At 45.0% G+C, this 14469-nt stretch overlaps 1 protein-coding gene across 9 annotated transcripts in view; it reads right to left on the bottom strand.

Moving 5' to 3' along the window:
- CRTC1 (CREB regulated transcription coactivator 1) overlaps positions 1 to 13938 on the bottom strand; it is a 51848-nt gene extending 37910 nt beyond the window's left edge. For 7 of the 9 annotated variants that reach the window (XM_063358414.1, XM_063358417.1, XM_063358418.1 and 4 more), the window contains exon 1: positions 13761 to 13938. In XM_063358414.1, the coding sequence (XP_063214484.1) occupies positions 13761 to 13886 (126 nt within the window). In that variant the 5' untranslated portion in view covers positions 13887 to 13938. The remainder of the gene's footprint in view (positions 1 to 13760) is intronic. The other 2 variants (XM_063358415.1, XM_063358420.1) reach the window with 1 other exon arrangement.
- Positions 13939 to 14469: the final 531 nt, after the last annotated feature.

Raw genomic sequence — 14469 nt, 5'->3', positions numbered from 1 at the left:
GCAGATCAGGCCGTGGAGAACAGTCCCAGTCTCTGGGTGCCTCTTCCTTCCCAGGAAAGCTGTGTAACCTTGCCCCTCTCCTTGCACCAGAACTCTCATGACCTGAAAGAAATCTGGTTAAAGCAGCTGAACCAGCAGAAAAACTGTGTGGGTAAGCTTGGTCTCTCTTAACTTGCTCACCCCACAACCAGGTGGATTTCTGCTAGTAGAAGGGAAACAGGAGAGAACAGCGGGAGCCAACAAACGGATGATTTTTTTCCAATATTCAGCCACCAGACTAGCTCAGCTGCGTGGTCCAGTTTCCCAATTAAGTTTCAGGGCTGCCTGCTGAAGCTGGTGCCTGAGCAAAGCTCATCTTCACTCTCACGGAAGCTGGGAGGTATGAAAAGGATGAGTCAAATGAACGACGAGAGAACGGGGCCTCGCGTTACAGCAGCATGGCATTTCTGTCTTCCCTCTGCCACCAGAGTTCCTCAGGACACTATGCGAGCAATTAAGGCCTTTTTCAGACAATTGCTAATTTTCAGGTTCCTCAACACAAACTATTGAGGGTCTGTCAAAATCCCCAACTCGGGTCTAAAGTACCACATTTCCTGGAGACAACTGGACCTGTGCTGTGAGTGTAAAAGCACTTTAAAAACCGAAGCCCTGCTTTGTGTTTTCCCCCTGGGTACCAAGTGTATCAAATTGGTCATTCAAAGCATCAATTTCTTCTATTTTACTGCTTGCATCTTAGTTATCCTGCTATAAAATGAGAATAATCACACCAAATACTGTAAAGATTAAGTTGTTTTTGAACCACTCAGACTCCTGACAGCACGGAGCACGTCCCTGGGGGTTTAATTACCCTATCAGCAACCAAAGTTTGAGGGTGCACTCGAAGGCCCAGAGCTACACACTGAACAACGTGGAGAAATCGAGATGTCTAACAGCCTCCCGGTAAGCCACCAGTATCTATTTTTGTGCCAAGAGGCGGGGGTCTCAGTCTCACTAAGGGAGAAGGGAACGTATGATAAATTAATTAAAGACTATCACACCGCTCACGCAGAATGAGATAAATGAAGATTGGAAAGAGTTTTGGAATGCTTGAGTTTTTAATCTATATAATGCTTTTATAGTTGGAGCACAACTGATAAGTTAATACTGACCGTTTTTATAGTGCTATCAGGTTTTTGACAATTTATTGCAAATAATTAAAAAGACTTCCATTATTTAGATGTTACAGATTAAAATCCACCTACGCGTGTTCTCTAATGGCTGAATAGGTGGCTAAAGAAGAGATGGATGTCTATTTGCAATTTTAGCCCTTCACTTTCATTTTCCAAGTAATTAAAAATTAGACGATGAAATCTAATAACATCAATACTTTCCCTTTCATCTGAGCATGCACCCGCATTAGTGTGTATACGATAGATGTTTATTTTCAATGCAAAGAACGTCCTGACAGTCAGGGGAACTGAACCTTATGAGGTAAACCCACTTCTTTTAAATTGTCTTTCAGAGCACCCAACGTTACTCTGCCGAACATAAAGAAAAGGGTGCAGCTCAGGAAACTACAGTTCAAGTTCTTTGATTAAAGACACTGATTCTCTAGAAAAAAGGCTTGACCACAGAACTAGATAAAAAATATCTAGAATTACAGAGAAGTACACAGCCTGCTATCAGCCCCTTAAAGCTAATGAACGCGGTAGATATAAAAAGGGAACTCTGAAAACTACGTTCCTCTCAAAATCAGAACACATTTACATGTGCCTGCTGCAAAGCAAGTGACGCTGTTCTTTTATTTCTGAATAATCAACCATTCATGGCAACAAGGGAGAGAGAGCGAACACGGCACGCAGAGTAACGCTAGAACAGAAAAAGCACAGCTAGCCTCTTCACAACTCTTCCTGGCTAATGCAGCCAGACTACACAGACTCATTTATCAAAGGAAAAGAAAAGAGAATCCCTTGCATTTCTCTCTTGTTTGGGCTGTCACAATCAGGAAGAAATGCCATCAAGCCAGATTTCTAAAGTAACTTATTTCCTGCAGTTTCAAGTACTGATCCAACAGCAGCAGTGGATCCAAACGCACAGCTGTTCCTCCCAGGAAGATGGTAAAGGAAATGAAGCCTGAAGTTTAGAGGAAGGGTATAATCCGCAGTGATAGCAGCTGCTCCGGCTGGGTCACTTGGGATTTAAAACATTCCATCAGCAGCTTTGTAACAGAATGTTTTGCAATGTGGTTTTTTTTTATGAATTTTAGTATGTTTTTATTTTCATAAAAGTGAAGATTCTAACACCGGTTAGAAAGGGACAAGTGCAGACAACCCCAGCAAAAGTTTCCCTTGTTGCCTCTGCCAATCATATTTGGCCTTCTAATGCTCTTAGCATCCCAGCGCAATAGAGACTGCAGAGAAAAGCACTACCACGCCAAAACAGGAAGCCAAATGTCTACTACAAACTAAGTGAAAATTACCACGAAAAACTCCAGACATATGGTATGAACTGGATTTGAACCCCTGCTTTTAGAACTGCTACATCATTGTTTACTCTTCCATCACCATAACTGTCATTTAAGTCACTTTCAAGTATTTGTTCCATTATCACATCGACATGTCAGGACACAAACAGAAAAACTCTGCAGGCCAGCCAAACACAGTCATTAAGAATAAAAATTCAAGAAAAGGAAAAAATGCATTTTGTCTTTTTTCTTTTTTTTTTTTTTCTTTTTTTAAGGTAAGGAATCTGTTGTAATATATTGGAATTCAGCAGCCACAAAAGAGCAACAGCTTTGTTTCTGCCACGCTGAAACACTTCACGTTCACAACCAACTCTTTACTCATAGAGGATCTGCAAACACAAGGCCAAGCACTGCACTCGGTTTTTACCAGCGGATGGCTACCAAATATACTGATCAAGGACTGAGGGTTTTCCCAATGCGCTAAAATACTCACACTTCCTCAAAGACTTCAGAAATTCACAACAAAACAGGAGGTGATGTATTGAAGGACCAGAACCAAAGGGATTCTGCTGCCGCCTGGGAGCGTCCCAGCTGACACGAACTCAGTGCCGGGGTCTACACAGAGTGGGGGGGAAGCAGAATCCTGCCCCTCCATCTCTCGGAGCCAGAGCTTGAAAGGAAGATGCCATGAAAAAACAAACTGGGAATCCGAAGAAGGGGTTTTCATCATTAGACTAATGAAAACTGCCAGCCAGAGGAAAGGGGGCAGCGCAACAGCTAACTTAAGATTTTATAATTGATTAAGCTTAAAGGTTACCTGACAGTACCACATACATGCTGCACTTCCAGTTGCTTACCAGTAAAACTGTGAGGTCTCAAAGGGTGTGCATCTGCTGGAGCGCCCTCATGGGTCCCCTGCGGCTGCACAAAAGCCTCTACAAAATTAAGGCAGTCCTGAATGATTCTGTGCTTTGCAAAGGAGAAGGGAGATGATGGAATAAGCTCTTAACTACAGTATCCGTGACAATGCTAGTCATTGGAGGAAGGTGCTCCTATCGGTTTATTTTTGGGACTATCTAAAACCATTTAATTTTTGCAGCTGGCATGTCTATGAAGCTTTCTCTCCGCTTCAAGGTGCGGCCGTTATTGTAGGTTCTTCCTCATCGAAAAACCCTCTTGGTCACTTGGCTGATTCACAAAGCAAAGAGCAGAGAACAGGAGAAAAAGCAAACCCAAAAAGATTAGACGCAGCCCGAGCCCACACAGCTGAGGTGCAAAGTGTCACTACTATAAACCAACTTGAAATAAACTTCTCCCAACTGGTAACTCTAATACTGCTTTGCAAAAAGCATTATAGTGCAGTCAAATAAATTCCATTCATAAGAGTTGAGATATATATTGATCAGCAAAGCTTCAACAGGAATCGTCTGAATCCCCGCCAACGAGCAATCACTGCACTTTTAGCGCTCCAAGAGAGCCAATTATTACTCATGAGTTCATGATGTTTTCTTCACCTTCCTGTTGAACAGATTATTTAAGACCTCAAATCACTTAACTGGATTGTTTTGTCCTGTTATGAGTCATCTACAAATTCCAAGGCACCATTAGATTCCCCTTCAGGAGCTGCAAGCAACTCCCCAGATTGCCTCAGCTATAAAATTGTGAGGAAACGGGGTTATAAAAATTACACATGTCCTCGGCCCTCTACCCCAGATGGCTTCTAGAATTCATGTGAAAGTGAAGAGACCTCCCAACGTACACTTACTATTTATCACCCACCCCAAATCTGCACTACGCTCCAAATCAAACCCCCTTTTTCTCGTGAACCTGAAGGAGAACAAACCGGCATATTTAACTTTTGCGGAGAAAGAGGAAGGGGAGAGGGAAGAAGACAGCAGCATTTAATGCTGCAATATTTTTTTATTATTATTTATTTCTGTTTTACACCAGCAGAACTTTAAGCATTAGCTGCATTTAACTTTCTCCAAAAAATGAACTAATGTGAACTATTTAATGTTTTGGGGTTTGCAGGCAAAGAATCAGTAAGAACACACCTTGCAGAATTTGAATAAATAAATTAATAAGTAAAAAATAATAAAATTTAATACACAGGCCGTCACTCTGCGTTTAAAAACACTTTGCTATTTCTGGTGAACAAAGGTTTACTGTTTAAAACTTAACAGTCACAACTGAGTAGCAAGTAAAAACAGGATACAGCACAACTCGAGACTTAAAATAGTGACTATTCTTCAGAGTTCTGCTCTATCACCGGGCAGCGCGCCAAGCAAAGCTACAATATGAACCAAACCTGATTTGCACTGCTTTTAAAAACAAACCAGATCCCGTGTCGGTTCTGCAAATGCCACCCTTCTTTTCTGAAAGCGTTTCAAAAAGAGAAAGGCGTGTATGTTGCTGATAATCCAATATAATACACCAGAAAGGACTCATACTTGAAGCTCATTGATTATTTGATGTCCAGAAGGCAAAGAATTCTTTTTGCTATATTTAAATCTAGTGCAACGCTCTCAAAATCTATTAATTTTCATGATCATTATTATCTAACAACATACTTTTAAAGAAAATACTTATTCTGAGCAGGCCAATATATCTTTTTGCTGGGTGATGGACAACACTTAGGAGAACGACGGAGAACGAACATCCAGTCTAAAAAAAAAGTTCCTAAACCATCCCCATTCCTCCTATTGAAATTCTCAGAAAAGATGAAATAAAAGCAGAGATGCCCTCATTAAGCAAGACAAAAATAGCTTTTATGTTCCATTTTTTATTTTTAGCTAAAGAATGAAAATTCAGTTACATAACCCTACGAGTTCCATAAATCAGGAGACAAGCGGGGCATGTTTGCACCCTTTGGGGTTTATCAGCAACTGGGAGAGCACCTAACTCTGCGCTGACAGTAGCCACAAGCACTGCTGGGTCAGTTAAACACCTACTGGTACAGAATAAATGCACGATTTGACTCCTGCCAAGGCTCACATCGGTTCACACGCAGAGAAAGCCATTTCAGGATGACCTTCAGTCCACGACACCAAGACAACACTTCACCGGTCCCCAAAACCACCATGGCCTTTGCAGCATCTTCTTCCCTCCAACAGTTCCTCCTGCTGCAGCTCAACCTTAAGCCGTCCTATTACAGCGCAAGAAATTGTTCGTAGCTCTTAAGATGAGGCATCAGACAATTCTCTAGGTTTTAAAAATATCTGCCATTAGAGTCAAGATTCTTCGAATGCAAAAGGCTAGTGCAATGTAATCATTTCACTACACAAGACAAAAATCTAATTACAATGAGAAGGTCAATAAGACATTTGAATCTGAGTAACCTGGTGGAAACTTACACAATATTTAAGATATTATTTTTGTTCTTCCCTCACTTGTGGAGAAACACCACCGAGGTGGCGAGGGGGAACAGGGTCTTGGGGAATTATGTATAAAAGACTGCAAAAAGGACAATCCTTGTCCATTGCATTTACAGACACACCAAGGAGAAACCCAGTAACACCTCCAATAATTGCTGGCTGCTGAATGGATGCCATGAATATAATCTACATAAGATTTTGCAAGGAAAGAAAAAGATGAAAAGTCAGTATATTAAAGAATTGCTGCCTTCCTTTTTGCTACTGATGTTTTTTTCCCCCCCTTAATCCAGTTTATGGATGTCAAAACAGCACTTAAGGACTCCAGAGCTGGAAAAATCTTCTGCACAGCTTCATGTTGCTGCAAGATGCTGCTTCTACAACAGGTCTAAAGAGGCACCAATGTACAGAAAGGCAGGTCACAAATACCTGATACACTTTCTTAGTTGAGAACTATCACCATCTGCCCAAAGAGACACACATTCTGGAAAACCAACTCAAATTCCCTCCCCTTTGAGGCCTCAGCTGTCTAAGGCAAACAATACTAACATAAATAGTAAGAGTTGATATCAAAATTAATTGAAAATTCATCTAACAGAACTGCAGTTAACACATCTTACTGCTACGTAGTGATAAGTAACTATACTAAAAAACACGAGTGAGTAGCCCGGCAGGGATATCACGAGGATCTTTTCCCGGTCTTCGAGAAAAGTGATAGACCAAGCAGGCAAGAAAGTAAAATGCACATTAAGAAAAATTGCATGTAAAATACAGACTTTTAGACAAGGATCATGAAGCGCTGTAGAATTATTACTGAAGCCTCAAGCCAGAACGCTTCATTTCATTCTCCTCTACTTCATTATTTAAGACTCATATTTTGTGGGTGTGTGTTGTTGTTGTTTTATTGCAAAGGATTGTTCTGGTACAAGGGGAAGAATTTTCAGCTCCCAAGAAATAATTTGCAAAACAAGACTATTATCAACACTCAGTTACAACTTTATAATTTATAAAGTACCAATGAGATCATACAAAAACATCCCTGGTTGACAAATACGCACTTTTGCAATGCTCGTTTGGCTCAACAAGTACCAGTGGAGATCTTGACAGAAATCTTATTCCTGGATATCACTTACACGGCACTAAACGTGCTAAGCAAACCATTTAAAACCAATTAAAGCAACATTTTAAATATTAACTCCTACGCACTATCAGATACACCGATCTTAGCTAATTACTTAATAAAGACTCACAGGTTTGGCTACCACCTCAAGTTTACACCAAAGCCCTTGGGACCGCATTTGTTTATCCAAGTGCAAGTAGTTTAGACCAAAAGAAAAAAAGGGGAAGCAGCACCAAGGTCACGACCACTCACTGTCACACTGCAAACACTGCTGCAAGCTTACGTTCGCCAAAAATCTACCAGATTTTGAGTTTGCTTCTTTTCACCCACTTACTCCAATCCTGTCGGCTACAAAGCAACAGCTACTCCAGCACATCTACAAAAACACCGGGGTACAATTCCAGCCATCGCAACCAGAAATGTTACTTTAAAAAATAAAAGTTTATTTATTTTTTTTTTAAGATGCGTATTACATTTGCTGGGAAGTGCCCTGAAGTATACTTGAGTTTCAGATCCTACATTAGGCACAAAAATATTGATGCCAGCGTGGAACATACCATTAGAGACTGATCGATGCTGTCGGGGGGACTGACAAAATCGCTATAACGCAGCCCAAGAAAATGCTCCTTTGCAATTAGGGATAGATAATAGAAACCAAAGACAAATATTTAGCCTTTAAGACATTTTGTTTAAATCCCTATTGACAATTTTTGAGAAGATATCTGCTTTTTGCCAAATTAGATTTTATTACCACTAAAATGAAAGCATCTAGAAACACTCAGTAGTTTCTTACAGAACACCTTACATGCCTGGGCAGAGCAGGAAACTGCCAGGGCTTAAACAAACCTCAAAGAAACCCCAAACCCACTGGTTTAATATGGTCTACCCCTGATGCAACCCACGCTGGAGCTTGCACTAACACAGAAAGAACAGAGGAGCTTCAGCGTGCACCATGTTGCTGCCTCAGCAAAGAATTAGGGTCTTGATTTTGATAAGGTACGGTAAATGCTTCATCACTAAAATCAACGACATCAATAAATTGATTATAAAACTGAAAATAAATGGTTAGTGCTAGAAGTAGCAGATTGATGAACAGCAGATTAAAATTAACATTTCCAAATCAGCACAGGTTAGATGGTTAGAAAAATAAAAATGCAGTTTACATGGTAAAAAAGAAAAATCAAATAAAAAGTCATCCGATTGAAAACCGCTTTTAACTGTAGTTAGGTTTCTCAACACCACGTCCTTACACAATCACATTATGGGCTTTCCAGGGCTTAGGGGTTTCCCCCCCTCCTTTTTTTTTTTTTTGTGCTATGTAAAGAACAGCTCTTTCTGTTCATCTAACAGGTACTGAAGAGAGTTTGTGCATAGGCCACATGGTGACTACAATCATTTTTCAGTACAAAATATTCTTGAAAAATACTTTAAGGAACGATTCCTGTTGTACTGTTCTGTGGTCTAATGCTTCACTTAGGCAGAGAGTGCTCGTTTACCTCTGCCCTTCTACTGGTGCCAGCACATAATTCAGACTAACACAGCATCAACTCCTGTTGACTGACGGTTTTGCCATGTCTGTAACTTCTACAGCAGGTTTGTAGTTCCTGTATTCGCAACTATAACTCAAAGTCATCGAAACTACATACTTCAGCTTGTAAATACAATACCAAGAAAATCAGTATCTAGACCTAAAACTTCTCAGGTTCTTAACTACAGGCAAAGCTCACCTCTGCAAGAACAGCTCTGCAGCTCAGTAATTCACTGCGAGGGAAAACCCCAAATCACCCTCAAAGAGTTGGAAGAGCTGACTGTACATAACCTTGAGAAGGTATTCTCTTACTAAATGAGTAGCTGCTAAAAACGCAAATTACTGCAAACGCTCTCCACTGCTGAAGCTAAAGAAAACTTTGAAACGCAGCACACCGAGTTGAGTTCCACACATTCATCCTGTGAATTACAATTAATACACTGAAATACAGCGGTTGTACAATCATAGTTTCACGCGCCTACAGATCCTTCATAGCTTTGCTACATCACTAAAACAGAGGGACTTGGCCACTGCACAGAAAATGACTTTGCGTGAGAGCTGAAGCAAGCAGCTGTAACGCGTGGCGATGACGGAGTAATAATAAAAAAAGCCATTGTCTCCTTAAAATAAAAACACAACAAAAACCCGGCTGGGTTTACCAGAAGAAACATTACGGTGCTAAGTGAAGAATGCGAGCTCTCCAGCATGGCGTATCAGCAGCCGAGGCGCGTGTTTACCTTGGACAGCTCAGGCGAGGTAAGGAAAGCCGAGTGTTGCACCAGAACAGAGATGCTTTGTGCCCCTGCGGGGAGCTCACCCCTGCATTTTCACTCTCTGCTTTACAATCATTCTTTCAAAGAATTAACGGCGCCGCACCGTTATTTCAGCGCCTTCAATGCAGTTACTCGCCCAGCCTGTGTGTGTCAAAAGAAGGACGATGCCCGCAGCTGGTGGTACAGATGCTGCCATGTGGGGAGTGTATTTGGTGGTACGGAAACCAATGACTTGGTTCTGCGCCCTGCTTCATCAGAGAAGTTAGAAAATCGTGGATGAAGCCTAAGCAACCTATTTCTTGGCCTGGAAATGCTCAAATTCAGGGTCAAAACCCCGTATTTGGGAAAGTAACAAAGAACAACAACACCGTTTGAGCTTGCAGTCAAAATTAACATTTCTGTTCTGAAAGAAACTCATGATACTATTAAATTGACCAAAACTACTTCCAGCTGAAAGCGTGAATCTCCGTGCTTGGAGGGCTCAGTCCTGATTTTGATGCATTTCTTTAATATCTTTCAGACATTCAAGAATACTATTACGTAGTCATGAATTTCTTCTTTATCAAATTATTTAATAAAAACATGCTGGAGACATTAGGAAACATTGCGACACTGTGTCATCATCATTAGTGTTTTTCATTTTTAAAACCACAGATTAGCATTCCTGATTTAACTAAGCTTTTAAATACTGTTTTGCATACTATCTACATGGAACGACGATCTGTGAATGTACAAAGAGACATTTTGATCTCTTCCACAGCCAGTAGGAACAAGTAAATGAGTAACTGTCTCATACATAAATACAAATTTTGTTACAGGGAGGTGTGTGCCTGTGTATGTGTTTTACACATACACAAATACAAACTGTGGGGGTTTTACTTCATTTTCACTTCAGTCAAAGGGCCATCTATGGATAGCTATGCCATTACAATATATTCCACTTGAAAAAATTAAATTAAACCAGGATCTTTGCATTAAAAATATTCAGGTTTTGAACATAAACACCGACTCTTCACATAGTTTTTAAAGAACAGAAAAAAGCAACACAGGCACACGCAACTTTTGATAACACCTAAAAATACGCAAGCAAACCCTGTCACAGCACCATCACATGGATTGACAAAGCACTGAATTATGCACTTGGGAACACAGAAAGTAAATTTGGTGTCACTGAGGAATACAGGTTATTACTAAATATCCTCTTTTTCAGAAGTGCTGTTAGTAGTAGCTCACTGAGACACCTGCAAGTGGCCAGCATGGGGGGCTTTTTGTGCAGGAAAAGACTAGATAAGTAGCGCTGGAATTTTGCAGTGTGCTTCCAAACATCACCATTAACCTGGTTTTTCTTCCCTGTTTTCACTCCAGTAACATCAACATCAGCACAGCTCTCCAGGCAGGTGGGGCTGGGAGCCAGCACCGGTTGCAGGTTTTTGGAATCAGGGGTTTGGGGGGGGGTCTTTTTCTTACAACTGGCAGGTCCATAAGAGGGAGCTCAAACACAGCTCCGGCTGCAATCCCTCAGAACTAAGTGATTTTAACAATATATATTAAAAAAACAAGCCTGAAAACCTGAGAACATCACCAACCGAACAAGAGCCACCTTTAAAATGCAGGTCATGAGCTACACCCAAATTTTCTTCAAAATCTTACATCCTCTAGCATTTGAAGAGCTCGGCACTATCTGTGTTATCCTGCATGTTAATGTTTTGTTAATTACATTCTTAAAGGGCAGCAACAGCCTTGTATGAGTAAATACATGCAATGCAGCAAGCATCACTGGGCTGTGTTACAACAGAAATTGAGTAGGCCCTGGTAAACAACCTGTCCTTAAAACACAGAAATCAGCGTGGTCCTAATATTTCATGCTTCATGTAAAAAAAAAAGGAAAGCAGGCAAACCACATGTAAAATACAGGAGTCAATGTCACACAGCAGAAAAAAAAACCCTCCTCCTCTTCTCACCCACTTTGTTACTATGGGACTTGCAGAAATCTCTGGATTAAAAACACTAAGGTCCCACTCACAAGACAATTAGCAGCTCCAGTGCTTCTGTCGGCCACCCACCTCCACGACTCTTCGCAAGGCCAGTGTCTCCCAGAAAAGCTAAAACGCATTCTTGAATTTGCCAGCTGAAAGACAGGACTTTGCTGCTCCCGAGAATAGGGGAACACTTTTGAAACCAAAGTGATTTATTTTTCAAAAGTATTCCTTTTTTTCCCCAACTGAATGGTGAGGGCAATAGAGAAAGGAGGAGTTAATATCATGCTCTGTTTTCTCCTGGGCAAGAAAGATGTATCATAACTTAAAAATCTCAGATGGACCAAACAGCATAAAGAGGTGGAAGATTACCAAGTCAGAAAGCAAGCTCAGAAGCAGCTTGTGTATGCACAAGAAATGGTGGAACAGTAGTTCTCTGCCTCTGCTACACCAGTAACTAACAATAAAACAGACAAGATGGTAAACATTGCAAAAAGACAATTACTAATAATGAAAAGGCAACAGAAATTTTGGGCTGCTTCCACAAACTGAGTAACACATTTTCAAACTGACAGCAAAGTGTTGGTTGCCAAACGAAAATGAGAGCAAACAGCAAAGTTGTGCTTAACCCCTTTTTGCTGCATGTTAACTGCATTTTAAACACAGATGAAATCATGGAATTTAGAAGAAAAAGTCTACAAAGGAGACATTTTACTCAGCTATTTGGTCAATGTTTCCATCACTTCAGTACCCAGAATCCTCAGAAAATTTATTCATCTTGGGTCCTTTTCTCAATACCAGGTTCTTGAAAATGAGATGGGTTTCCATCTGCAAAACCTGGGTTAGGAACACTCAGATTTGGGAGAAACTGAATTAGGATTCCAACTTTTCTTGCAGCAGGTGAATGCTAAATGTCAGAGTTAATCAAAGGACAACCTGTAATTGCAGACTTCAAGAACTCTCAAGAACACCCCGCTCTCGAGTGGCGGCCGAGGACTGACCACCAAAAGGCAAAACCCCGGGGTACTGAGCTACATGACAGAGGTGCAAGAAACAAGACAACTTCAGTGACCGCAAACATCTCTATATTGTCCTCACGCTGCTCTCAACTAACTCCAACAGTAACTCTGACAGCATCCTCTATGAAACATCAACAAATAGTTCAGCATGAACAAAGCTTCAGCCCCACGCCTTCCCAAGCAGCAGCTGACAGCAGCAGCAAGCCTTTCTTTTACATCTCACCAGCAGCACCACCAATTCAAAACAAATATTTACCCCTATCCTGACATGGAGGAATAAAAGGAAACATTTTACTGCAAAGCCGACTGCAGGTTCTCTTGTTCCCATTCCCACGAAGGTTCAGCCACAACCAAGATCGTAAATTTTCTTTAGACAGTTTAAAACAAAAACGTTGACCTAAGCAGGTGAGACAAAAACCATAGAGAAAAGCTCTGACATCCCTACACCGAAACCAGAAAAGGCATTTGTTACGCTGTGAATTTCTGCTGATGGGCTTTGCAGAGACACCAGAAGCCAGGGAGGATTTGGAAGTGCAGCAATTTGCACCTACGACAACCGGAGTGTAACAGGAACAACATTAGTGACACCCAAGTCCCGGCAGCTCCCGCCGGGTCTCTGCACTCCCGTGGGCACTCGGTGCCCGCACGCCCCCGCAGCGGGGAAATAGGGGCTTTACCGGGGGGCGGCCGGGGCAGCAGCCTGCCCTCCATACCTGAGGGAGCCGGGGGTGTTCCGTCGGGCCCTCAGGGAAGCGCTCCTTAGGCAGGGGGGTGCAAGGCTGGGACCCCCTGCCCCAATCCGGGCCTGTCCTGGGGTGAGGAACTGGGACCGACCCTCAGACCTGGGTGAGGAATCGGGACCCCCACCTCAGTCCCAGGTGAAGAACCGGGACCCACCCCTCAGACCTGGGCAAAGGAACCGGAACCCCCTCAGATCGGAGCCTATCCCAGAGTGAAGAACTGAGGGCGTCCCCCCCCTCAGACCCGGGCCTATATCGGATGAGGAACCGGGACCCCCCCTCAGACCCAGGGTGTGGAACCAGGATCCTCCTCAGATCGGGGCCTGTCCCGGGGTGAGGAACCGGGCGCCCCCTCAGACCCGTCCCAGACGAGAGAGGTCCCCCCGGCACATAGGAGGGGGCGTAGGGACGTGAGGGGGCTGCCCAGAGGCAGAGCCCCCCCTCCGATGGAGGGACCGGGGACTCCCACATACACACACCAGACCCGCCCCGGTGCCGCTCTCCGGAGGATGCTCCGGTACCGGGGAAACGAGGGGTGGGGGGTGATGGCGGGAGGGGGGAGCTCCCGCCCCGCACCAAGGGCGCCGCCCGCCCCCGCCAGGGGGCGCTGCCCGCCGCCCCGCCCGCCGCGCGCCGCCGCTGCCCCCGGGCCGAGGGGCTCCGCGGGGGGCACCGCCCCTCCCCCTCCCCCCCTCGCCCGCCTCCACCGGGGGCGCGCGCGGCGGGCAGGCGGCGGCGGCGGCGGAGGGGGGGGGGGGGTCGCGCGCGGGCGCGGGCGGGGCCGTCTCACCCGGTGGGCGCGGGTCAGGCTCAGGTCCTTCATGACCTCCTCGAAGGCCGCCGTCTCCTCCGCCTGCTTCTGGTTGTGCAGCGCGATCTTCTCGCTGAATTTCCGCGGGTTGTTCGAGGCCGCCATCTTCCCCCGTCCGCATCCCCCTCCCCGCGCCGGAGGGGGCGACGCGCATGCGCCGGGCGGGCCGGCGGGGCGGGCGGGGGGGGGCGCGCAGGGCGCCTGCGCGGCGGCGGCGCGGGGCGGGAGGGGGCGGTGAGGGGGCGGAGGGGCGCATGCGCGGCGGCGACGGCGGCGCGCGCGGGAGGCGGCGCGCGTGCGCAGTGGAGGGGCTTCCCCGGCGACGTGCGTGGGGAGGGGGCGCGCGACGCGCATGCGCGCGGCCGGCCGGGCTCCCTGAGGCGGCGGCGGCGGCTCCGGTGTCCCTCCGCCGGCCCCCGCCATCGCGGTGGCCTCGCCCGGGGGCGGCGGCTCGCTTGGGGCCGTAGCGTGCTTCTCCGGAGCTTGTGGGCATCCCCGCCTCTGTGCTGCCCCGGCCGGGCCAGGCGTCTTGGGGCAGGCCCCGCGCGTCGCGGCTGAGGGAGCTCCCGCGGCGAAAGGCTTCACGCCCGCGGTCGCCTCCGCGGCAGGCCGGGCCGCGGGGCCAGACTCGAACCATGCAATGGTTTGGAAGGGACCTTAAAGATTATGCAGTGCCCCCCCCCTGCCC

Source organism: Chroicocephalus ridibundus, chromosome 22, assembly GCF_963924245.1.
Source record: "Chroicocephalus ridibundus chromosome 22, bChrRid1.1, whole genome shotgun sequence".
Lineage (NCBI taxonomy): Eukaryota > Metazoa > Chordata > Aves > Charadriiformes > Laridae > Chroicocephalus > Chroicocephalus ridibundus.
The sequence above is the reverse complement of the archived record's forward strand: the minus strand, read 5'-3'. Positions and strand labels throughout refer to the sequence as shown.